The sequence below is a fragment of the Pipra filicauda genome, unplaced genomic scaffold (assembly GCF_003945595.2).
Source record: "Pipra filicauda isolate LSUMZ 115617 unplaced genomic scaffold, ASM394559v2 scaffold85_size2586006_pilon, whole genome shotgun sequence".
Taxonomy (NCBI): Eukaryota; Metazoa; Chordata; class Aves; order Passeriformes; family Pipridae; genus Pipra; species Pipra filicauda.
Genome location: NW_024105042.1, coordinates 343,758 through 370,929, shown reverse-complemented (window position 1 = coordinate 370,929; position 27,172 = coordinate 343,758). Strand labels below are relative to the sequence as shown.

Below are 27,172 nucleotides of genomic sequence, written 5' to 3'. Positions count from 1 at the left end.
CCTGCAGTGCTGGAATTTCTTGTCTGCTTTTCTCTCCTTCATTTAATAACTGTCATTGACAGTAATCCTAGAAGAGATTTTCTCATCATCTGCTTCATTCTCCTGTGTATCTAGGCCCTGTCTTTGTGTTGACTGACATTAGACAGAAAAATGTGTCAGTCCTCAGTGTGAGACTCAACCTGTATAAATTCAGCCATCCTGAAGTTACATGTCTAGCTGAAACTAGTCTTCTAAACTCTCTATCATCAGGGTATAGGAATGGATATTTGCAGGGGATTCATGTCACCCGTCTCAGTTATTTTAGGATGGAGTGTTGGTCTTTTCTTTCTCTCTCTTTCACTGACTGTACAGGAAACCTGGAAAACTAGATAAGGCTAGACTCAGTGACTAGGTTCTATGTCTTTGGAATGTATGAGGGAGCCACTTCAACCATTGTCCTGTCTCCAGAGTGTTCCCAATGCTCCCATGTTCACATGGGAATTGCTCTCCCGTTAACATCTAACCTACCACCAGCATAGTGTCTCCCATCTCACTGCTTCTGATGAGGTACTTGTTGGCCACCACCAATTCAGAAAAAGGCTGTGGAAAGCCCTGGCCACTCCAGTGACCCTTAATCCCCCACCATGCCTTGTGTTACAGGATTCAAACATGGTCCCCTTTATATGTGCACATTGAACACTCTGCCCTCCCCAAATCTTTAAACCCAAGATGGAGGGTAACATCTCTTTATAGGTGTAAATGATCAGTTATTCTAAGCATTACTTGTATATAATTACCAGTTGCTGACTGGAGTCTGGCCACTTTGGTAAATGACAGAACAAAGCTAGTCTTTTTTGGAAAAGTTACAAGTTTATGTATGTGCTGATGAAATGGAACAGAGAGGTAGGATGCAGAGTAATATAAATCCCTCTTGTCAACCCAGTTTCCTAATTAAGCCTTCTCTGTTGCAGGGTGATCTCCAAAGGACAAACATTCAGCTTGATTTTGGAGACGGCATTGCTGTATCCTATGCTAATTTCAGCCCTGTTGAGGATGGCATCCGACATGTGTATAAGAATGCTGGAATCTTCCAGGTGACAGCACATGCAGAGAACAGCTTGGGCTCTGACACTGCTGTCCTCTTCCTGCATGTGGTCTGTAAGTACTTCCACCTGCTGGATTCCTTGGGTGAAATCTGACTTCACTGAAAATCCCTGCAACTTCAGTGGCGCCTAAGTATACCCGCAAAACCACATACACATGCAGCTCATGCTCTTCTGAAGTCTTGGCCTTTTAGGCACTCTTCTAGATACTAAAATAAATTATTGAATTGAGATAAAGGGAAGGTGTTTTTTTTTAAACACAAGTATATTTGCAGTCTTCAGAGATACAGAAAAAAGTTTCTTGGTCTTCCTGAAAGGTTCAGAGACCAAGCAGCATATGAAACAAAGTCTAAATGTGTATTCTCAAAACATGTCTAATTCCAAGAGGTTTAGATTAAACTACTAAAATTTGATTCATTTATTCAGGATTTTTGAGTTTACAGTGCTTATTAAATGAAATAAAAGATTATGCTGAGCATGCTTCCTGGATATGAACGTGCCGAGGGCTAATGGGCTGCTTTTCATATTTCATGAGTTTGCCATGCATCCCTGATGTTTCCGTCCTGTTTGGTAAATCAGTGCAATTTCCCTCCAGTTGACACATGAGCAAACTCAAATACAGAGCTCCCAGCCAACTTCTCAAAGCCACGGGAGAAAGCAGAGGGTATGGAATTCAGGATGAAACAGGAGCAGCTCTGTTCTTTATCCTGCTCTCAGACTATCAGATCTTCTGGGCAGAGAATGCCATCTGGTTTTACCCCTAATGGTGTTCACAGCCATGTCTCTCTTCCCTCTTTACCTATTAGAATGTCCCCTAGCCTATCTTTTACTTGAGCTTTCCTGCTGGAAGGTAGCAAGTTAGAAATTTCCAAAACTCAAGAACTTTTTCTCCTTTTTACATTCAAGCTCCCTGTGTGAAGGAATAAATGTTCCTTGAAGCTTTTATTATGCCCATAATTCCCTCAAAGTCAATCATGGCTGCACTTAACAACCTGTTATTAGAGCATTAACTGTTTTTACCTTCACCTTGGGCCATTAGCTGACAAAAGTGATGGTTACCTGGTAATAACAACCGGATTTGTATGGATTGTCTGATTTTTCTCATAGGAACTACTTTTTCATGGTGAGGATTTTAAAGCAGAATGCAACAAAGGACAGTTCCTTGGCCTGGTTGTGCTACTCCACTGTTTTCTTCATCAGCTACTCAGATCTCTACTTTGACTTTTATAGTGTTCTTAGGTAGCCAGCTTATCCTTATCTCTAGGGAAATATTTTGCGAACTCTTACATTCATGCTAATGCTGAAATAAGATGACTTTTAATTTAGTTTGATGTACCAGTCAATATAGGATGTTTGACCTTGAAGCTCAAATGTACAGACAAAAATGCCTGTGAATCATTCTTATTATATGATCTGTCTGGTACTGAAATCCTCTGCTGGAAAATAAAAAAAAAAAAAATGAAAAGAGAAAAAAGCTCCTCGGCCTCAAGTAACATTAGTTTTCTACCTTGCAGCTTTATTAGTGGTCAGTCAACTTTTCAGCTTTCTGGAATCTGCTGTCAAGCTGCTTCTCTTGACATTTAAAGGAAGCAGAGATACTATTGTTTTTTCTCTTACATTCACTGTCACAAGCTATTTGGGGAACCTGCTATTCTTGAGCACCAAAAGTACTTTCTATGATCAGAGTTCAGGAGTGACTTGGTGGTAGACACCCCTTGGGAAAAGGGGGAAAAAAAAAGATCAAATTTTAAGGAGTCAAAAGCAACAATAGTGTCCCATTGTGCTTGGTACTGTATGTTCTGGTGGTAAAAGAACAGCTTTTGCTATCCAAAATCTTTGTAATCTAAGTAGATGGAGAAGTGATTAATGTCCCCATTTCATGCTAGAAGAGCTGAGAGATAACACAAGAAGATATTCTCAGTTAAAAGTCACCGAAGTTTCTGCTTCCCAGAATGAATGTCTTAGAAAAACATGTCTTTCTTATTTCATCCTTTCCATCTCACAGGGATAGTCTGTCAGTTTTAAAGGTGTTTTAAAGGTACTACTCAGAAGGTAGCACTGTCTGATGGACAGCAGTTATCAGCTGAAATTCAGTACCAGCAAAAACAAAAGATTAAATGAGAATTAGAACAATGGAGATAGTAAAAGATTTAAACAAACTATCAAACAAAACCTCAGTATTTTTTACTCCTGTTGTTTTTTCTAGAGAGGCACTGTCTTAATTCTGGACTTCATTCATTGGGTTTACTGTCGGTGTTTGCATTTATTAGATAGAACTTTGCATTGGTACTTTGTTATTTTTTTAAATCTTTCAGAAACAAGTGCTTCTGAAAGTTAAATGCTTTGGTACACCAATGCACATTTCTTTCAAGTAGTTCATGACTTTTTGCTAGTGGTAGCTGACTCCCCAAACCCTTCCCAAAGTCAACCAAAGTCAAAAACATACCAAGGATTTCTAAAAATCATAAATCTTTCTTTTGGAGACCTTTTAAAAAACTGCCAGGGGTATTTAATCAAGTCATAAATGCCTCTTATATAACCAGATTTAAGCCATCTTGGCTAAAATGATTTCCCCACAAATCTTAGTAGCTCAGTGGCTATATTTTCTTTCTCTCTTGTGTTCTATCCCTCTAGCATTCAATAGAAACTTCCCTATTTAGTGCAAAGCCAGTTCATTGTTATTCCACAAAATGCATTTTAAAGACTTCTTCTATACACAGTGCTGACCCTCTCTGAAATCAGCACTCTGGAAAATGTGCATTTCTGACTACTCTAGAATTAAGAGGAAACAAAAAATAAGATTTAGTGTTTATTAATCTATCTTTTTCTGTTGCTTATTGACTGCTGAAATTCTCTTTTATTGCTAAACTAGAGTCTTGCTACTGACGTAGAGCATGTGATTCATTTAAAGACTCTTGCTGTTCATAACTGTGCAGGGAGAATTTAACTCAAAGGCTCAAATAATGAACTCTCTCTTCCCACAGGTCCAGTGGAGCACGTCCATCTGAGTGTTCCCTTTGTTGCCATCAGAAATAAGGATGTCAACATTACTGCTGTAGTTTGGCCCAGCCAGGCAGGCACACTTACCTACTTCTGGTGGTTTGGCAACAGCACCAAGGTACAGATACCCTTCGGTTTATTTTCACTTCCCAAGCTTGTCCCACCAGACAGGGAACTCTCTCAGCCCTAATGAAAACTTCTCATCTTTGCTTGTTTTGTATTTTAGTTTTTTCCTTGTCTAAAAAGGGTTGTCATTATCTGAACTTCAACCTTTGTGAATTTATTTCCTCCTGTATTGTGTTGTTCTTAGGAGTCATTACTTTTTTACACCTGGTTGTTATCAGCCCTACTGAGCTCTGGAGACCACTGTTATTACCAATGTTCACTTGCAACTTAACTGAACTATATACCACTATATATGGAATAATACTGGCTTTCAACACATTGTTTTAAAACTGCTAGTGTTCAAATAACCATGGGGGTTTCCATTATGTACCAGTATGCAGTATATGATGCTGGATTCCAACACAGTACTTTAAAGCTCTTGGTGTTCAAATAAACAGTTGCATCTAGAATTTCATGCTAGAAGAGTCTAGCTTGAATGAACTGTTTGGGTCGATCCATGACTATTGTTCACAGTCTGGAATGTATTAGAGAGGGAGATGAGATTTCTTTGTAGCAAATTTTCAAAAGATGGGCACAAATGTATCAAAAATGCCTTTTTATCAATAGTTAAAGTAAGTGAAACTACAAGTTAATGCCATGTTTCAAATGGAGAGAGCAGGATTGCTTATTAGCTACAATTTTTATTTTAGGCTTTAGGAGTGAGACAGGCACTATTCTCTATTCTTACAGTCGTGAACTGTATAGATGAAAATTTTGCAATGTAGTATCTGCTGTTATTTACAAAAGCAGTTCAAGTCACATCATTGTCTACATTTGCAATTGAAGGTGTACTCTGAGGTGAGATCACAGCAGAAAGAAATGGGGATTTTACATGAAATATGGAACTTGAGATAAAAAATAGCAGGCAAACAAGTATTTTGTTTTCTCTTTGACAAAGCTGCTTGAGTTTTAACCTCTTACCCTAGGTACAAACATTGGGGGGGGGGAGAAACAGGAAAGGTTGTGTTTATGGAGATTTTACATCAAGTAAGGAAGCTTACTGTAAGAACTTGATTATTTTTGTGGGAGCATAATTGAGGCACTGGAAGAGCTCAGGAACAAAAACCTCTTACTGTAACTTGGCAAGTTACTGTGCCCTAGCTGAGCTATGGCAACCACCCACATACACACATCTAGTTCATGACAAGTACCAGGTAATTCCACATAGTTTATACTGCACTGAAATAGAGGGATGCAAAATCACATTACAGTTCAGATATTTTTGGCTCAGTGCTCACACACAGCCAGCCATCAAAGTAAATCTGAAACAATTTAGGTACTGGTAACTTGCTCATCTGCTTAAGCCTTCCAGTGTATGCAGGCATCAGACTTTTCCTTCCATCGCTTTAGTCCTTAATATAGAAGATGATTGTGAACAGGGCCTTAAAAAAGATTTTTTGTAATGGAAAGTAATTTGAAAAAGGTAGAGGAAAGCAGTGGTGTTTACTGTTGAAGATTTCTGTGCAGTTCTCATGGTGCTTGCACCTGGATTGCAAATATGATCTGTTTTGTCTTCTAGCTTAAATTTCAGACCATAGGCAACAGAGTACAAACAGATATGGGTGTGTTTGGGATAGACATTTTGGACATAGCTGTACATGGAGTAGCTGGCATGATTGCACGCATTGCTGAAATGTGGAATAGTAAACATGATGCCAATTACCTGTGGCCAAATCTAAGATTCTTTCCAAAGCATTAACTCCAGCTACCTCATCAAATGTACTTCAACTCTGAGAGAAGTATGGCAAAGGATATAGACATAACAGTATCAGCCACCCTTTTTTTCAAAACAACAGTCTACACCACATCCAAATTCCTTCTGGGATGTTATATGTGCATGTCAGATTCTTCTCTGTGCCCACTCATGAATAAACTCTGGTGTTCTATGCAGAAGTGGAAAATGGGGACACTGATTTGTGTGTGAATTAAAGGATGAGGTATGTAATATTGTGCATAGTGACTGGCATTGTGAGATGATATATTCTAGTTCCATGCTGAGGGATTGCAGCTGCTTTTCCTATTCAGCCCATAGCAATCCCAGGCAGAACTAGATGTGTCTTGTGTCACTGTGCAGTCTCACTCTCTGTGCTCCTGCACTGGTGAATTCTGTCTTAGACTCAAGTGCTCTGGCTGAGGCTCTTCTACTGCTCTCCCCACCCTGCTGGAACTCTTCTACTGTGCTGATTTTTGCAGTATGCTCAAAGGCCAATTTGCTTGGATTAACACAGGTCCAGTTTAATAAATGTATCCAGCTGTCTAATAGGTTTGAGCAAATGAACCTTAAACTACTTAATTTAATTTGGAGTTAACATCTAGGTGTTGGTGCTTGAATTAAAATTAAGGAGTTGGCTGAATGTTAAAACTCCATGATGGAGGTGAAATCATCCATGATAATGGAATGTACAGCATACACACATACCAAAAGGAAAAATTGTAATTTTAAAGGCCAGATTGCTTCCTCTTATCTGCCTTTGCACAGAGCCACAACCTGTAACCTCCAGGAAGGTTGCTGATATCAATATCACTGCAGTTTGATACAGGCCCATTGGGCTTGTCCAGGATCCATGTATATCTAAGTAAATGTTGGCCAGGCCTTTAGGGCTGGTACAAGCTGGAGCCCTTGGTCTGAGTCCCATGTGTTCCGACTTTTTGGTTTTTTACTGCTTTTTCATCTCATAGATGAGGGAGTGAAAAGAAGGTGGCATTCTACAAAGAGAGAAACGTGTTTGCCAGTCTGGCCTATGCTGGTGGAAATTTTGATTTGGCTTTGAAAATGGCATATATGACCACTGTTGTGAAGTGCAGTCAGGTTGTCAGTCTGATAGGATAAAGCAAGAGAGCTGGAAGGTGAATGTTTAGAGGTTTTCCTCTGGAAACAAACTGGCAGTGTAGTGAAGGGACAATATCAATGGTACAATGGCTTTATCTGTTCTCTTAGATCTCTGTGTGCAATGGAGATTAGTATAACTATTCCCATTTTAATGGTTTAATCTAAACTAAGAGTTTTGTCTGGAGACCAGCTGTCAAATCAGTGGCACTGTGAGGGCTGGCCCTTTGATTTTCAGTTGTGGTGGGTTGACCCTGTCTGGACATCAAGTGCCCACCAAAGCCTCTCTATCACTGCCCTCCTCAAGTGGACAGGAGACATAAAATATAAAAAAATCAGGTCACAATAGGGACAGGGAGTGATCACTGATTACTGTAATGGGCAAAACCGCCTTGACTTGGGGAGATTAGTGTAATTTATTACCAATTAAATCAAAGTAGGTTAATAAGAAATAAAACCAGATCTTAAAACCCCTTCCCCCATCCCTTCCTTCTTCCTGGGTTCACCTTCACTCCTGAATTCTCTACCTCCTCTCTCCCCAGCAGTGCAGGGAGGCAGGGAATAGGGGCTGTGGTCAATTCATTACCCATTGTCTCTGCTGCTCCTTCATTCTCAGGGGGAGGACTCCTCACATTCTTCCCCTGCTTATGGGAGGGAGTTCGTCCTGTGGGAGACAGCTTTCCATGAATTTCTCAAATGTGGGCCCTTCCCATGGGCTGCAGTTCTTCATGGGCTGCAGTTCTTCATGTACTGCCCCAGCATGGGTCCCTTCCACAGCCACATTCAGTCAGCATTGTCAGCAGGAATTATGCTGTGCTTTCAGCCTGGTTAGCACAGTTTGCCAGCTTATGGTTGGAGCTGGTTTACAGGTTCAAAGCATGGACAGGGCAATGCTGGATGTCCTCACTCTGACCTGAGCAGTGTTGCTTTGTGATAGATAAATGGATTTATGCTCATAAAAGCAGAGGCTGGCCCTGAATCTGAACAATATGGATTGTTTGAAGAATCATCTGCATATTAGGTTTATTTTCAATTTGAGCTTGTGTTTCGGGCAGCTGATATAGCAACTGTGCTGGGTGAATGTGTGTGTGTGTGTTTGTGTGTGTGTCTATGTGTGTACAACATTGCATTCTGCAGCAGTAACTCTGCAATTGCCAACTGTGTTCTATCAAGAAGTCTATAGTATAATGGGTTGCAGTTCAGTGGAAGAATATTTCAGGAAGCGTTCACTGAAGTGAGAGAAACCTCTGCCTATGGGACACTTCTCACAGGGTTGTGTTTGAGCCATGTTTAGTCCTTGGCAGGACATGCAAGCTTGTAGCACCATGCCTGTACCAGGGAGGAAGGATGTTGTTGCCTGGTAGATTAAAGTGCACATTGTGATCCTGAGTTAATCTCACCCTGATTTTGATATTGCCGTCTGTGTTTGCTTCTTACAGCCCCTCATCACCTTGGAGAGCAGCATCTCGTACATGTTCACTGTGGAGGGGACGAACACTGTAACTGTGCAAGTTGCTGGAGGCAACACCCTCATCCAAGACACCAAGGAGATCGCAGTGCATGGTACCCTCAGCCTTTCACAATTGTGTCTCAGGGGGTTGAAGCACAGACAGACAGACACTGGTGATCCAAAATGAACTCTGGGAACTAATAAGTGTCTGGAGGAACCTCTGGAGACAAACCTCTGATGACAAAGATGTCATGATGACAGAATACAGAAGTGAATAGGGTGTGGCAGCTAGCCAAATTTGTAAACTCAACAATAGTAAGGTGGCTGGTGTCTCCTTTGTCTGTTGGTCTGTCTGTACACCCAGACAGGCAACTCCCAAAAATAAAAAACACTTGGAGCTGCAATCAGACTGCCTTCCTTCCGCTTCCCAGCTGTGGAAAGAAATAGTCATAGTTCACCGTTAAGGTGGTCTGAATGCACCTGGTGTCTCTCTCTATCAGTGATTGTAAAAATGACAGGAGTCTGGAGGGGTCTGGAAAAGAGGGGACAGAAATGACTGTTGTTGCTATCTCTGCCCATCTTCCGTGTCACAGCTGGAGGTCTGAGTGAGCCCCTGGGATTTCCCTATGGGTAATGTTTGGTATGTTCTTGCTGTATCTGCATTCCAGGGGCTCCAAAAAACACCCTTTGGCCAAACACAGAGGTTACCCTGTTTGGGGCTTAATAAATCCTGAGTGAAAGGGCTATCTCAGCAGCTCTGGCCAGGACTTTGAGATTTCCCCAGAGAATAATTTCCACCCTGGGTCAGTCTTCATTTTCCTTATCCAGTTAGTGGCATACAACATTTGAGACAAGCTTTTCTTTGGATAGCAAGTTTTAGTGAGAGACCTGGGCTTCAAATAACTTGGGTTGATTTGAAGTCCATCACTGTGTAGTTGAACTATGTGTGTCTTGTTTCAGTAATTAAATACATATAAACATCCTGCTGTATTCTCAGACTTAGCAACCAGCTAAATAGATATTTATTGATTGTCTGGCCATAAAATACAATGGGTTTTAATAATTTGTTAATATGATTTAATAATACCCAAACTTGCTATTAGCAAGTATTAGTAACTTGATGATTTTGAGCATTGCAAATGCAGTGCTTACTTTTGGGAAATTTCCATCTTTCTACTAGTTTCTGGAATAAACCTGAATCAGGCATATCTAAGAGGGATCCCCACAGGTGATCTCGATCTTTTGTCCCAGTACATCCCAGAGAGTGTTCTCCTGACTCTGTTTTTAAACACCTTGGAAGAAATTTTCCCATTTTATTTAAAAGATCCAAATCTTTTGGCTTTAACACAAAGAGAAATTGACCCAGTTGAAATGTCCAAATAGTCCCATGCAGTGCTGTGCTGCAGACTGACCCGGTCTAGGGAAGGAGTACTTCCAATCCCCCAGTCGGGTGATCAATTCAAATCTGAGTACATAAATGAGTGACACGTTTAGTAAACATGCACTTTGCTAAATTTGTACCCTAGTGTCCTATGTCAAGTGATTATGGCTCTAGGCAGGAAGGTATGGATTTCTGGTGCTATCAGTGGAGAAGATTTATCCAGGATTTTCTCAAATTGAGATTAACAGAGAAGAATTTGCTCAAAAAATAAGTTGGACATGGTACTGAGGGGTCAAAAGTAGATTTTATATATCAGGCTCTGGGATAAACCTTCAGAACTTGAGAGAGGTTCCCTGCTCTCTTTGGTGCTTGTTTTATTTAAAAAGATACTGCACTATCTAGACAGAAAGAACAGATCTTGCAAAAGATGCCAAATAAATGCTGTGCTGGCACATCCCTGCTATTCTGTGGATTTCCTCATTTATACTCTGGCTGGCTTATCTTGATTTAAAACTAGTGCCTTCTTACAAATGATTAATGGTACTTGTTTGAAGAGCCTGGAGATCAGTTGCTTCAAGGTGAGGCACAGCACATCTCCACAAACATAAAGGAGAGTCTTCTGCCCTGATAACTTAAATCTGAGCTTGATTCCTGTCCTGGATTTGTGCCTTCCACTGGCCCAAATCCATTGTGCACAGCTGTCATAAGGACTCCAGGCTTGGTCTCTGGTGACACCAGAGGGGGGAGAGTTGGAATTGGAAAAAAAAAATAAATTGTTCTGTACTTGAAGTCTAGGAAGTTTTTCTTCTTCCCAGCAATCAGTCAATTAGTAAGCAATTTCCAAGTGTTTTGTGAATAGCCATTGCTTGATTAGCCAGTCATTAGCACCACTGTGTTCTGCTTTGTTGGGGTATTAACCACTCATGGCTTCCCTCCAGGAGAGCAAACAGATAATATGCTTTTGAAAACATTACTTACAGCAAGTGTTTGCTCTGCAGACCACAATGCATACAATTATACAGACCTTCCAAATTTCAACCAGGTGCTGCCTTATTTTCTGGTCAACTTCCTTGCAAGCAGAATCTGACAAAGTTGAGTGGCAAAATTGCAAAGCTCAGAGGCATCATGAAGGGAAGACATCTCCTCACCTCTCTCATTCTTGCTTCTGTTTCTCTGGGGAAAGCCAGAGGCTGGCATTATGGCAAAATGTCCTTTATAAGAACCATTATAAGAATTTGTTCCTTACAAGCTTTCCGTCCTGCTTAGTGTTAGCCAGCCTTTTTCTTCCTTCAGCCTTTTCTCTCTCTTGCTTTAAGATAATTATGGTCTTCCTGTTGTCTTCTGCACCCTTATCTGTAGCCTGAACACTGCCCATTTAATTTTATTCCAGAGTATTTCCAATCTCAGCTCCTTTCATTTTCTCCCAACTTGGACTACCATAACCCTGACATCCCTGAATGGAGACAAGACATTGGGAAAGTCATCAAGAGAGCACTAGTACAGGTGAGCATCTGTTTCCTTGTGTCTACTAATATTGACTAGGTGGTTAAAACATGTACTTTTTTGACATACTAGCTTAAAAGAACAGGAAAGGACAGCAGTAATGAAGCTATCATTAAAAATCAATAAAATGCTTCTTAGTGTGCTGGATCTTTTTATAGAGGCAAATTATACTGGTAATTTTGTGGAAATATTACAATTACTTTTATTAATATTTCTGTGGTACTTTTTAGCTTTTAATATCCCTGATGATTTTTCAAATTCTTGATTGTCATTATTTTTATCTTGACAAATTGATATGACAGTATCTACTGTTTTCTACTCCAAATATTTGGTTAGTGTTACTGCGTGTTGTTAAACAGCTGATCTACCTCATCCCAGAAGACAGGCATTGTAGTAGGCTGGATCCATGAGGAAGATATTTTTATCTCTTCCTGATACTCAGTCAGGAGTTCCACATGCAGCTACGTGTAGCAACTGAACATTTTGGAGCTCTACTCCCTTTCCAACTGGGACAAAAAAATAAGAATTCAGAGTGAAAATAAACTTACCTTTAAAATACAGGATAAAGAGAGACTTTTGTGGGTAGGAAGAATACTGAATCTTCCTTTGGGATTAATTAGAATATGTAAATTAGTACTCATATTCTTGCAGGAAAGGGGACAGAATAATTTATGATATCAAATAGTCAGGGACTTTGGTTTTGTATGAAATCAGGAGATAGATTTAGACAAGCTTTTGTGGGTTTTGCATCCTGCCAAAAATGTATCTTGCTTTTTTTCTTCAGCTACAGCTGTTCTTAGAAATGGAGGCTGATTATTTTTACTGGGAAAGTACAAACCTGCTCAGCTTTTCTCATCTGCAGCCCACTCAAAATTCACAGTTTATAAGATTTCCTACATTGTTTTTTCATCCTGAGAAAACACTAAGTTAATTTTTTTAAACTGTTGTTCCCTTTTACTGTATTCAGAGTCACGCTTGCAGGAAAAAAAGAGATTAATTAGGTTGTAACTATGAAGGGTTACAGAGAACAGTAGAAATCTTGTAGAAGTGCTTGCTTGTATATCCCACCGGGAATGGTATGCCCTGCTAATATATTTCAGCTCATGAATGAGACCATGGAGCTCGAGGTGGGATAGGACCAAAGGGCTAATTGAGTTAACCTCAGGTAGCTGAGCATTTCTGAGGGAGGGGGATCTTCCTGCCCTATGGAGGATGCACAGCTTGGATTTGGGGAGAGAGGGCAGCAGCCTTGGTGGGCAGGTCGTGCTGAAGGCAATTGTGAGCGTCTGGCACTCTTGGTTCAGTAAACTGAGCAGCCCCTTGCACAACCCTCCTGATCAGCCACAGTAGTAAAAAATCTCCCACTGTGGACATGGTTATTCATGTATGGCAAATATGGATCCCCACAACCTGATAATATAAAGTGATTGCAGGCAATTTTCTTCATATGTCCTTGTTAGTTGCACACTCACCAGTGGTCACTCTGAGACACTCTGGATCTGAGTTTGGGTCATTCTTTTGTAGCAAGAACTGTATGGAAAATTCAGACCTGGAGACACGCTGTGTCTGCACTTTGGGTTGAGATCTTTGGGTCCAGGGATGTTGTCTAGCCTACATTTACTTCTAGAAAGGAAGTAGAGTGGATATTTAGCAGAACTTCAATTTCTGACCCACTAAATGGGCAGACCGACTGCTTAGGACCATAACACCTACACTGGAATGGGCAAATAAAAATTTAACGGCAGCACCATTTCTGGTAGTGAATAGAAATATGACTAACAAAATAGCAGCTAGAGCCCTCCTTTGTGCTTTTCTTTTACTTTTTTTTAGGTGACTGGTATCCCTGATGAACAGATCTTGGTAGCTGTGTTTCCTGGACTACCTACTTCTGCTGAACTGTTCGTACTGCCCCATAAAAACACAACAGAGAGGAGGAAAAGCAGTGAGGCTGATCTAGAGCAAGTAAGGAAAGAAGAATTAATGGAACATTTATTCCTGTCGTATCATTTGCAGATGGGCCCCTTAAGTTTTGCAGCATTGGAAATACTTACAATAAGTGTGGTGGAAACAGATGCGTCTGGGACTGTGGTGCTATAGTTTATGGCATTAAAGAAAATTATTTTCAGAGGAAAAACAGGATTTCTAATACCTCACTGAAATATGTCACAGTCTATCACTAGAAGAAATTCTTACTAAATCAGTGGTGTGTCCTTATTACGGTAGTTATGGCCAAAGGAACCTTGAATATGTACTCCCTCTACTCCCTGGAGGAATGCTAATAGACAGAGGCCAAAGCAGCAAGATAATATACTGAGGTTTACTAAAAATAAATCAGGCTCTTCAGCTCATATATCACAGGAACAAGACCTCTTTTTTTTTTTTTTTTCTGCAGCAGCGAATGTCCTGTGCAAACTATATTTGGAAGTTACAATATCCATCCATTTAGATAAATAGGTAATTACGGTGATGAATAGCAACAGTGATATGCAGGCAGGGAAAGAGCTAGGAACAACAGCATTAGTCTACTGAAGCTTTCGTGTTAGAATTACCAAGTGATTAAATCAAGTCTATAAAGGCAAAGGAGTGAAGTACTGCTGCTGGAAAGGCTGCTTAGCTCTAGCTAGTGTTCTTGTATGCAGCATTTTTACAGTGCTGCATACAAGCTATGCAGCAGCGTGCAAGCTATGGGTAAGCCCAGTGCCACATAACTCTTGGAAGACTAAGTTTTCTGTGATCAAATATTAAATAAATCAGAGGACTGCTGAATTCAGTGGAAGTTCTTATCACCCACTGAGTAAAGTCAGTTCCTGTAGAGTAGTACTTTTGTCCTAGAAAGTTAGCAAAGCTGGCCTCTCAAATTTATGGTGTTCAGAGTGCAGAAGAGATGCACTGAAATGGGAAGGTTTGAAAGATTTTTTGGAGGAGGTGTTCTGGGAGTCATGTCTATCCTGTTCAGTAGGACCTGTCAGTACTAGAACCCCATCTGAACAAGCTATTGTGTAGATATTTCATATATCAGTCTTATGCTGACACCTCAGTTAGGTTTCTGACTAAGTGGGCATGAGGCCTGAAGCTCTAGTGCTCTAATTTTATTTGACAGTCTACTCAGTTGTACCTTGGCACCTGTTGTTGGCTTCTGCTTGAGGAGCTCTACCCTGGAGAGTAGATTATCAAGACTACTCAGTAGCTGTGCCCTGTCTATGAGAACTACTCTATGGAGATCAGGAATTAACAAACTCATGTTCCAGTGTGACATGCCAAGTGTGTGCTCTGGGGCGACCAAATAAATACATCATAGCAGGGTTGCTGATATCCCAGCTCAGCAACTCCAGTAAACTACAGTCTAAGGCTGCTTTTCTAAATGATGGAGAAATATGGCAAATTTTCCACTAATCTTAAAAACTGGATTGTCTCATCTCTCCAATAGCCTATTTAAATAGAAGCTACATGACAGGATCAATATGAATAAAGAAGTGTAAGTTGGGACTAACTTAGTTCCATTATCCACCAATAAAAGGCCAATAGGTCAGTGATTGCCGAATGCATTTGATCAAACTCACAGGATATTGTCGAGGGTAAAAAGATCCTTAGTTATTTTCCCTCCTCCTCCTGTAACCTCCCAAGAAAAGAAAAAAAAATTTGCTAACCCTCTTGATTTGCTCCTCAGGAAAGATATAACAACATACTGTGTAAGTCTCAAAAGTCCTGTAAGGGAGACTTGCACACCATAACACCGAGTTTCATATAGAGCACATGTACATCTTTCCACTTCCTCAGTCCTTCCTGAAAGCACTAAGAGAAATTAGCCACCTTTCTAGGCTTATGTGCATTCCTGAATGTTCTCCAGACTTTGCTATCTTCTATATTGTAACTATTGTACCTCTTCTTATTTCTTCAGGTGGTGGAAATCCTTTTTAATGCTCTCAACCAGAACCTGGTCCAGTTTGAACTGAAGCCTGGTGTTGAAGTCGTTGTGTATGTTACTCAGTTAACATTAGGTGAGTGTGGAGTCAAATGCCTAGTTGTGGTTCTCTTGAGGCTTCAGACAACTCCAGGAGAACCAGTTTACATCAGAGCACTCACAGTTTGGTATGTGCTACTGGGACACATAGGACTCCTCATATTGAGGCATTGTGGTAGAAGCAGGAAGTGTTAAAAACAATCCATCAGGGGCATCTTCATGCTCCAGTTTGTACAAGTATAAAAAGTACCTTGTAAGAGTTCCCTATGGTTTAATTAACTAGTGCATTGGTGTTTTTCAAGTGTTTTAGAAAACCAGGTGAATGGTGTTGTATAAAGCCCTCATTGGGCACATGTGGAATTCAGGGGAGATATTGCTAACTTACATGGATATTGGATCAAATCCTTATTGCAAAGGGCTTGTTACAGTTATTACTAGCTAAAACCTTTAAAGTGGCAAAGTACTCATGAAAGGAAGATCTAGGCCTCTTACAGGGAATATGTGCCTGAATACTGACTTCTACAAATTGGAATTTATTTAAATTTCAACCTATCTTCATTTTTGGACAGAGTAACCAACAGTCACTTTAAGCTTTGTCACCCCCTTTGCTTTAAACTACCCTGATGTGAAGCTCTCAGCTATTGGTGAGACAGTCATGGTTACAAAGGAGGTGATGGATTTAATTTTGCCCTTGCTTTTTATGACTGCCCTTGCAATTGTCTGCAATGTGTGATCTTGTGCAAGTACCATTGCTGATAGCCTCTCTGAAAGACTGGAATTCCTATTCCACAGTAATACACTTCAGCTTCTTTTTATGGGAGGCTCTGAGAGAGCCAAGAACTGGGGTAAATCAAAGCTCGTGACTTTCCCTACAGGTAATATCTTTTTACCTTCACTCTGTAACACTGTTTGGGGATGAGAGTCAGATGTTAACAGGAGTAGGCTGGAATTATTTAATTTGAAAAACTGGGAGTGGGATACAAATGTCTGCAGTCTCTAGGTGGCTCGAATTCTCCAGAATTTGGATTTATTCTAGCAAGACATCACATTTAACATATATTGCACAACTATTATTGCACCCCCTCTGGTGTGGATACTGTATCTGTTTCATGACCATTCCCATAGTATTTTGCCTTGGATGAAGTGACACTCTTTTCCATAAAACAGTCAGAAGTATAAGTAGCAGAATATTGGCAGGATCAGATTGTTAGGTATGGAAATTTGGCAACAAAATCAGAAGTGACTATATTTGCATGACTTTGTTCCCATCTTCAGGGTGACAGAAAAAGAATAGAGAATAGTAAAACACCAAAACCAAATATTTATGCAGAATGAGAAACACTCAGCTGCTACTTATAATCATTTGTGCCTCATTAGAGACTTCTCATCAGACACTTGATTCTCAGCACAGTGCTCAGGCCATTAAGATGGTGTGCTCTGATGAGCTGTGGGAATAGCTGCATAAACAAGGTATAGGAATATACTGTATTTAAACCACCGAAAATGTCAAGGATTGATGGATCAAATCTCCAAAATGTTATAATGTATTGTGTGCTTGGGTCCAGGATTATTGCTTGGGCTCCTCCACATTATGAAAACTACTCGATTTAAAAGTCTCTAAGGTCCAATACCAGGATGAGCCTTGAGGCTTCTCACAAGACTGTCACATGTGAGACAGACATATGTCCTTGGAAGATGGGAGTCATGCTGTTCATTGATGCTCTGAGGTAGCTTCTCCAAAGGGGAATACACATGCATTAAGACACGCTTCATAAAATTCATTTCCACTCCAGTCCCTGGAAAAGCCTGAAAAGAAATAGCCCAGACTGTTAACACAGGAGTGATCAGGCATTCAGCTAAGCATGTCTTGCTGTGCCTTTTCACTCGGAGATGTTAGACTGCACTGTCTTGAAAAGGGGGCTTGACTTTTGAAGGACAAGAGAGTCAATTTGTTTCCTACTGATTGGTTTTTCCGAAAACAGCGTGCACCGTGCACTGATGATAAAGCAGATGTGACAAAGACAGAGTTGAGCTCAAGTCTCTGGTAGTTAATGTGTTCCCTTGTAAATCCTGAAAATATAATGCTCTGCTTTTCGTCCTGCAGCACCCCTTGTTGATTCCAGCTCGGGTCACAGCAGTTCTGCGATGCTGATGTTGCTGTCTGTGGTGTTTGTAGGCTTGGCTGTTTTTTTAATCTACAAATTCAAGAGGTAAGTTGAAAAACTTTGGGATGGGAGAAGGAGACACTGAGTGGTTCATAGAAAAACTAGGCAGAGCTGTGCCTGAACTGCAAACGTAGAGCAAATTATGCTGACCTGAGACTTAGACCAGTATAGTTCCCTATTTCTACAAGAGAAAACCATCTACTGCCTTTTGACCACAAACTCAGTGTTCCAAAAGCTCACCAAGAGCTCAGAAATCAAGCTGTAGCCTGCTTCAGCAGATGTGTTTGAACCACGCACCAGAAATGGGAATCCTCTGTGCTCTCTGGGTACTGAGATACACAGGGCAGGCTTAATCAAAAAACCACATAATGTGTGACTTCATAGAGCCTATGTCCACCTGGCCATCTACCTTCTCAGTTGCAGCATCTCATTTGTATCTTGCAAAGTGAATAGGTTAGTTTTGCAGAGGAACAGGTGTGATTATGTTAAAGGTGGGAGACTCAAAGCCAGAAAATTTTGTGTAAAGCATCAAAATGCCTTTGGGAATCTGTGCTGAGATTTACTTTGACAGATGTTAATGTAAACCTTTTGCTTCCAGCAGCAGGTAGGACCACTGCTGGCCCATGGCACTTGGCTGCTGCAAGCTGTGAAACAAAATATGTGATAAGAATGGCCCGTTTGCTGAAGGGCTGCTTTATGAGAATATATTTTAGGCAGATGGAGCTCCTTAGAAGGAACTTTGCATTCAGTACAGTACTTACTATATAAAATGATTTATGTGCCCAGATCCTGCCCAGTGGTAAAATACTGTATTAGAAGCATAAGCTGAGTCTGATTTCAAAAAAAAAAAGAAAAAAAAAAAACTAAAAAAAAAAAAATCAAACTTCCTGGGTATAGTAGTTCCTTCAAATGGGGAAACTACAGCTTTTCCTGTCCAATTCCAGCTATGTTTCTTTCTCCAGCTTTTCTGCACTCCAGAATAATGCTAGTACTCTTTAATGATCATAGTGGGATACAAACAATATTAAAAATGGAATGATAATACTGCATGTATCCTCTTCTTCAGATTTAAAGTTTCCCTAATTTCTAACGTCTTACGTTAACCATTGTCAAAATCAGTGAGTGACCCTGCTTCTAGTGCTTGATCCTGTGCACATTGATATCTGTGACCAAGCTCCCACTGACTTCAGCAGCCCAGGATAATTTCCAGAGAATGCATTTATGTGACTCTGCTCAGACACAGATTTCAAGGCCTTCAGCATGACCTCCTAATCGCAGTCTGAAATCCTCTCTCTGCTTCTGTGAGGTGGAATACAGCTTCCCATATGAATGGGGAATGGGACATGGGACTTGTTTAAGGCATTGGTTTAATAATGTGCTGGGGAGACATCTGATGATTTCTCTCATGCCCATATGTAGGATGACGAGGACAAAGAAGTCTTTCTGGGGGATGTGTCAAGGTGTAGGTACAAACCTGTGTGAGACATGCTTTCCTTTCTTTCTTGGTGAGATGGTTTCTTGTTTGGACTGATGCCTTTGTCATCAATCGGTTATGAGAAAGAAGGATCTGTATATTCCAGCTGCCAGAGAACAGTGAGGAGCTTGTTAATCTGCTTTGGCAGTCTCCGGGTCACGTTATACTACTACAGCTCATAAAACTGACTCTTGTACTACTTTAGCATCCTGAGCCTTGAGCATCGCAGCCATCAGCTTTCTACTGTGCTCCAGGGCTGGGAAGACCTGCCTTGTTAAAATCTGTCTGAAAATTGAAGGTATTACAAATTGGGAGTGAGGAGGAAGGTGGTTAAAGCGTCAGTTTTGCTTAGCACAAAAGCTCATCAACTTGCTGTCCCCCCTTATCTGGTCTGTCCCAAAGAGGATGAACCCAGAACAAACCAACAAAGTTTAGGATTAAGTCAGATACATAGAGAGTTCTCAACTTGATTTTTCAGAACAGAAAGCAGGTTTTCAGCTCTCTCTAAAACCTCTGGCTCAATGAAGCAGAAATGAGAGCGTGCAACAATTCTTAGTGGAAGAAGGGGGGCAAACCCAAAAGCTTTCCTCTACCTCTCAGCGATGCAGAGGTCCATTAGCCATGTGTACTTTTTTGATTAATGGTGATCCCAGCCTGAATACAGGACTGCTGTGTACAGGGAAAGGTTGTGGGGAGAGAATAGGCCTGCATGAATTTTTAACTCTACAACTTCACAGATTTGGTACTTTGCTGGTTTGCACACAGACTCCTTATTATTAGTCCCTCAATCTATAGACTCAGCAGGCATGTTAAACACTGCTGCCAGAGAGATGCCTGTTGAGCAGGTCCAGGTGGAAAAGGAAGGAAGAGGGAAAAGTATGCAAATAAACCGTAAAGAGGTGGTTTCATTTCTAGTAGTATGAGCAGGTCAATACTATGTGTGTATGAGTGGTGAGCAGTGGTGGAGCAATGAGGCAGTCGAGGAGTGTGCATGTCCTGAGACAGGACTGCAGGAGTGTGTGTGCTCAGAGTTGTGTGGTGGGATGTTGTGTCCACCTGTGTCTGTACTACGAGGCACAGCAGAATTAGGTATGTGTGTATGGATACACATATGTACAGCCACCTCAGTTCCTTTTTTCCCTAACTTTCCCTAACTCTTTTTCCCACTTCTGAAGTGAAGGGGTCTCTTTTCACAGTTCTAAAAAGCTTTTCTCACCTTTCCTCTCCGAGCTCAGAAGACAATCACTTCTCTGCCATCGCATTGTTTGGAAGCAAAATTAAGTCTTCCAGTATCTCCAGGCATGTTCTCATGTCCATGTCTCTACACATCTCCAGACGTATTCTGGGCACTTAAATCCTATGGGAATGACTTAGTTCTCTTGCATTCCCTGTGTAGTTCTTACGTCTTCTAGTGTCACATAAGGCATATTTTAACATTACAGATAGGAGAAAGGGAGAAGATAATGAGATTTGTTATCTGCTGCTAAACATTCCCAATATGTCTTGGCCTGCTGCTGGTTAAGAACAGAATGCCAGATCAAGCCAATAGGACTAGTTGGTTGAGGCCAAAACTTCACTGGAGTAATATCCGCATAGATCTATTGAATGCATGAGAGTTGAGGCAATTTCCACTACTTTCAGTCTCTGACATGTCCAACAGCAGACAGATTAGCATAAAGATATAGCATTTTGAACATATCTTCTTTCTCTCTCCTGTGTGCTTTTAGGAAATGATAATATTCTCTGGATTTTCTTTTTTTGAGCAGCGTGGACTGTCTAACTAACTGACTTTCCAGGATATCATTCTAACAGTCCAAGTTGATTTCACTTGGAAGAAGGAATACTCCCTTAACTTTTTTGGCTTCCTGAGCAGCAAGGGAAAATAAGTCCCTGCAAACTTGCATGATCCATAGCATGACAAACATTTTTTTTGCAATGCAATGGTAACAAATAGACTTTGGAAGGGTGCTATGAGGTCCAAATCCTGTACTCTGAGGCAGGACCAATTCTTTGTAACTCTTTCTGTGACAATTCCTATTGAGTCAGTGTGGGCTTGTCAACAGCAGCAAGCCTAGCGATTTTTTTTCTCAACTGATAGTAGTGCTCAAATTGATTTTTGCTTTTGGTTTCCAATGCCCCACTGATTCTATAATAAATACTGAGAGAACTGACAATTGCAGCTGATTGTACGTAGTTGATTGCTGCACTCTGAGCTGAGTACAGTGTCCACTGTGTGTGCGACTTCTCATTTAAAAGGACAGGACCAGAACACTCAGGTTTACAGCTGTCAGTGGCCTGGGATTTGGGGTAGCTTTAGGCTGGTATTGGAATCAGTGGATGATAATGGCACTTTTAGAGATGAACATCTCTGTGTTGCTTTCACCATTCTGAGGGCTCACTGCCAGAGCTGCATTTCTGGGATTGGTCTCAGTTTAATTTGTCTGAGTAACAAATGACATGCTGAGGATTCCTGTGTTACAAAATATAGCCTCTTGTTTTCCTTTCTTGTGCAGGAAAATCCCTTGGATTAACATCTATGCCCAAGTTCAGCATGACAAGGAGCAGGAAATGATTGGCTCTGTCAGCCAAAGTGAAAATGCCCCCAAAATCACTCTGAGTGAGTTCACAGACCCTGAGGAGCTGATGGACAAAGAGCTGGACACAAGAGTGATGGGTGAGAGCCCTCCACTGTTGTTTTTTTTTTTCACAGTCTGGATGAGGATGTTGGTCACTGGGGTATTAGAGAAGCAGTGACTGTGACTCCGGGTACAAGTAGAGCCTGAGGCACTGAGATAGGGGTTAATCTCTCTCTGCAAAATAGTAACAGGGAGTTTTTCTGACAACTTTTCCCACAGTGTCACATGACCGGGTTAGGAACCTGTAGCCAACAATAGCTACATGGGACTTAGTAATACCTGTGGCTCTCACTTATGCCTGCTCATGACCCTGCCTCTCCTGTGAAGTACCAAATTTGCTGAACCCTCAAAAGAATCAGCTGAGCCAAGCTTACACTGTTGGTGTGCTATGATTGCAAGCAAATATGTCCCTAATAGTTTAATGAGTTTACTGCTGGTCAACTGAGCTGTAGTAATGAGTTTTCTGCATGCTCCCTGCTTATTGCAAATACAAAAGAGGATGTCTTACTTCTAAACACCTTTGCTGTCTTTACACTTAAACAAGCACATCCTAAGAAGGAGTGAGAAGCAATATAGACCAAACTGTTAAAGCCACTGCACTGACTTTCTTCTCCATTTTCTCCTCCACAGGAAGCATCTCAACAATTGCTAACAGTGAAAGCACAAAGGAAATCCCCAACTGCACTAGTGTTTAATACTGAGAATCCACTTGGTCTACAATATTTCTGACTTTTTATTTGTAATTATTATTGTTATTATTATTATTATTATTATGAAAAAAGAAAGAGTTATATGTCATTATTATTATTTGGGAGGGGATGGGGTGGGCTTTTTGTGTTTACCAGGGCTGCATTCATAAATAGCAGGGGTTCTTCATATTTAGGAAATACACATCAGATTAGAAATAAAAAGCAAAGAATGAGTCCAGTGTGCAATGGGATTTGAATGCCAGCCTCCTGTTAAACACAGAACAGGAATTAAGTATTCAAATCCAACAGATAGGTATTGTACCTTAGGCAACATGTTGTAAGTAAATTGTCCCTTTTCAACCCTTTTCAAACTAAGTCATGAATCATCTACTTCATTCTGCCAGAGGGTTCAGACTGGGCTGTTAGACCAGGCTCTGCAACATGCCAACATCCCTTGCTTCCCGATGACGTGCATGTCTCAGCTTTTTGCAGGATCTTGCCTCTTTTAATTGCTTTTAATTTCAGTCACCCTCTGGCACTATTGACTGCTGAGAAAGGAAAAAAAAATCAGAGCAAACACACACATCGGTGTTCCTTGGACTACAGACTAGCTGGAGGGGGCAGCACCACAAGCAGTGGAGGAGCGCGCCTGAGTTTATGAATGCAGCCTAAACCCTGTGCATGTGAATAGCGAGGATGCTGAAGGCCTACTGTAGATAATTACAATGTACATAGCTTTTTATTTCTTGGGAAATAATTTAATGTTTAGTAAAAGAAGATATGTTTAAAACAGAACCTGAACCACACACAGACATGCACGCACACACACACCCATGCGTGCACACACACACACACACACACACACACACACACACACGTGTGTGCTCGTACACGTCAGCCAACCAGGGACCGTGGCTGAATCACGCTTTGGTTCCAAGTGTGTTCCAGTTGTCTGTCATATTTCAATCTGACACTGCTGTCTATAAGCAGCATAGTTTATTTCTCTATGTATAACTGCAAGCCTTTTTTAACATATATATATATGGTGTCATTTCCTATGATGGGGCAGAAGATATTAGTGGGACAGACTGTGAGCCTGTCATAAATATTTTAACGATGTTCATCGTTTACTCATCTCTGTCACTGTTGTCAACTTCTGAGAAGGATCTTGGTGTGACATTTGTTAGTGAAAATGAGGAAAACAATCATGAAATTATCACCATCTCAGTGTGGACAAATATCAGTGGCCTTGCAGTACCTAGTACAACCTCAACTCAACACTGAGGCAGGCTGCAGTAGCTTTATTCCCAGGGAGAAGTTATGCTTTTAGCAGTTAAGCTGATGAAGTGAAGTGCTATTTAGGATGTGTAAGAGTAGTAAATTTTGGCTGAACAAGATGTATGTGATTAGGGAGTGCTCTTTGGAGAGGGCAATGAAGGGTCAGACTTGTATAAATGAGCTATGAAAAGTCCTTCTTATGAGTGCTGCAGAACAGCAGCTTCCAATTCAGAGTGGAAATGCCATCAGAGTAATTTCTGTGTGCTAGTTGATGCTTCCTAATTAGAGCAAGGACGTTAATGAAGAAAATGTATTGAAAAAGCTCTTTAGAAATTTTCTACTACACTGACTTGAAGATATCCCTTAGGAGTGATGGAGTTCTGAGGTAAGAAGTTGACCTAGTGATGAGTTATTTTTATCCATTTTTCTTGAGCTGATGATGTCAAAAATGAACCTTATTCTGCAGAGTATTGAGTTGTAGGACCCTACTGGAGGGAAAGGAAGATTGAACGCGCGTCTGGGAAGATGTTCTTTTGTTTGCGTGATAACAGGAAGCTGAAATGACACCAGGTGACAATGTTTGTTGTAATTTTTTAGGATCTGGATGCAGGACTCCACATCAAAATCCTGATGGGTCTGCAGATGTAGAGAAAAGTGGTTAAACACAGTTTGGCAGAAAAACACAGGAGGTATTTCAAGATTAAAATTGTAAACCCAAAACTTAGGGAAATACTGTTTTGTGAGAAGTGTTAAAGTTAAATATTCTCAGTTCTTCTTCTTCATTTCAGTCAGGCTTGTGGACCTTTTCTTTTGATTTAAAAATATTTCTCTACTATTTCTTCCCTCACTTTTCTGCTCTGGTTTCTAGTATAAGCTGGAGAGTGATGACTGTGTTATTCTATTTAACCTTGAGTTTCCATCCATCACATGTGCATAAACTGTTCCATTACTATCTTTGTTCTACTGAAACATCAAAGTAGTTTACAGTAATGGCCTAGTCTGGTGATAAGACTGTTAGCACAAGGCCATAGCTTCCATTCAGGTATAGATGGGAGGGATGTTGTACATAAACAGTGGTCCCATGGGCCTTGAGCTAAACTGTGGGCTGATCTTAGTCTTTGCTGATCATTAGGGTTCAAAGGACCAATTTGGGGAGCTGCTGCAGAGAACTGAATGTAAATTACTCATTATTTTCTGTATTAACTTTCTCTTTTATAAACCACAAAAAAAAGTTAAAATATTCCTTGTTGTTTGGAGTTTTCTAGGTTTTTCATGGGATTGATATAATGTTGATTTAACAGGAAAGGCGGGGTATTGCAGTTTTCACAATTTCTTTTCGCAATTTAATTTTCACACTTTTAAAGATGGCTGTTAAATGTGTCATAACAAATGGGAGGAAGCAAAGAGGGAAAATTGAGAGTAAGATGATGAAAAAATGGAAACATTTTCACTTCTCAAAAAGAAATTTAATCTCAATGAAGGTTAGGGAATTTCTGAATGATACAGTTAATTTTTTGAGAAACATCTGTCCAGAAAACCATTTTCAATCCAAAATGATCCTAAAATATTCTACAAAGCAGATAAAAAAGATCCGTGGAGCCAGAACTGAATGTCAAGAAACCCTGACTGATTCTTGAGTTCGCTCAAACTTCATGTTCCATGAGACTTAGTGGGTGTCACTACCTCTCAGGGTAGTTTGTCACACTGCTTTCAGGACCAGGGTGTGCTCCATGCACATCTGAAAAGAGCTCCCTAGGGTGTGCATGGGACTAGACTTGCCAAATAATACCTGCTGACTCAGGGCACAGTCATGGCTGATGGCAGCTGAAAAAAGCTTGTGTTCGTAACTGAAAGCTGCTCCTTTAGGATACTAGAAGGGTAACTACTGTGTTCCAGTGGGATACTGAAGGCTGTATCTATCTATCCATGGGACCTCTGTAAGGTTTGCATTGGGCAATCAACACTGTTCATCTATTTTGGAATGTACTGAGCTGTGGTGTTAGCACAGACTGGAGCATTGGCCACTTTTGTTTGTGTGTGTCTTGCTGTAAGATAACTTGAGGTTGTCATTAGGATTTTTTCCCCTGCAGGAAAAATTCCCCCCTGGGGAAAATGTAATGGGAATCCTTGAAGCTGTAGACTGTTACTTACCTGAGTAATGAGGGAAAGAGACCATGGCATGACTAGAACATAAATAGCTCCCACACTCTAGTTATGTAAAAAGAAGAAAAGAAACAGACAGAGAGCAAGAAACTGGGTCAGTGCCCTCTATCACTGCCAGCCTTTCCCCCCTGATGGATTCTACTGTATTAGCTATAACTTCGGAATAAGGCATAAGGCATAGAGACTAGATGCAGCTTCTGGCTCTGTATGGCTGACAACCTGATGTAAACACCAAACAGATCCTCTGCTTAGTTTAACCAGTGCTTGAGACCCCCAGCACTAAGCCCAGATGGATCAGAGGTAAGACTAGAGCGACTGGAGACTGCAGAGGGTTTCAGACACAGTTACCATCAACAAGACCATGTGCAGTAAGTGTGTGTTTTCTTCTGGACTAAGCTTTGGTTTCATGGATGTGCAAAGATGCCCTGATGTCCTCTTTTCCTTCAATCAACTCCCACACACATTCCAGGTCTAACAAACCAAACCAGAATCCTCACGTGTCAGACACTGCACTAAACCCAAACCACCACCATGATTTTAAAGGATTAAATGAGACAGACAATTGCAATACCTGTATTGAACACAGTAACACAACTGCATGAGTCATATATATACATATATATATACTGTTCTTGGTTTTATTGTTCCATTTGAATATTTCTACTGTAAAAAAAGGCAGTGGTTTTGAAATTGTTGAAAATAAATGTATTTTTGTACATCAGAGTTACCCCTGGCTGCTTTTTCAATCCTTGTTCTTCTTATATTTCCTTTCAGCAAAGTCTGCTCTTTTTTCTGAATTTCCCTTGCCATATCTGGCCCTCCAACTCTGTTGTTCAGGGTCATGCAAAGCACATGGAGGGTCAGCAGAGAAATGTTCTAAGGCAAGATTTTTTAAGATAAAAGAGAAAACAACTACCTCTCCTTCCTTCTTACTGCTCCCCTCCAAAAATAATTATCTTCTTACCTTTCCATTCTACAGGCTGATTATCTTTGGAGCCTTGGAGGTGAATAGAAGGGGCAAACTATCTGCTTGTGCAGACATGACCCCATGAATTCCATACTCTCACCTAACAGACTTTAGCCTGTAAGAGACTGTAGAGTGTTTATGTAGGGAAAAAAAAAAAAAAGAATAAAAGAAAGAAAAAGTATTTTCTTCGCTCCTTGGTAGAAGAGACTGTTTAAAAAGGAAAAAAGAACATGGAAATATGTCTCTGGATATGTATCAACCAACTCTACCCATGCACATGCATGCATACATATCTTCCCCCCCTCCCACTCCTTTCCTTTAGCTCTGTAGGTCCATAAACTGCAAATTACAGGAGTGTGGCAGACCTACCTGGGAAATATCTCTTCTCCATGGCCATCTCCTCCATATGCTCCTTCCCAGATGCCCACTGC

General features: G+C 40.7%; 1 protein-coding gene across 1 annotated transcript in view; it reads left to right on the top strand.

Annotated features, from left to right (window-relative positions):
* The window catches only part of SORCS3 (sortilin related VPS10 domain containing receptor 3), a 288,897-nt gene extending 262,400 nt beyond the window's left edge, over window positions 1-26,497 (top strand). The window contains exons 19-27 of the mRNA XM_027738740.2: window positions 951-1,137; window positions 4,067-4,200; window positions 8,514-8,637; window positions 11,296-11,408; window positions 13,239-13,370; window positions 15,307-15,406; window positions 17,474-17,579; window positions 21,522-21,682; window positions 22,275-26,497. Of these exons, the coding sequence (XP_027594541.1) occupies window positions 951-1,137; window positions 4,067-4,200; window positions 8,514-8,637; window positions 11,296-11,408; window positions 13,239-13,370; window positions 15,307-15,406; window positions 17,474-17,579; window positions 21,522-21,682; window positions 22,275-22,339 (1,122 nt within the window). The 3' untranslated portion in view covers window positions 22,340-26,497. The remainder of the gene's footprint in view (window positions 1-950; window positions 1,138-4,066; window positions 4,201-8,513; window positions 8,638-11,295; window positions 11,409-13,238; window positions 13,371-15,306; window positions 15,407-17,473; window positions 17,580-21,521; window positions 21,683-22,274) is intronic.
* The last annotated feature ends 675 nt before the right edge of the window (window positions 26,498-27,172 follow it).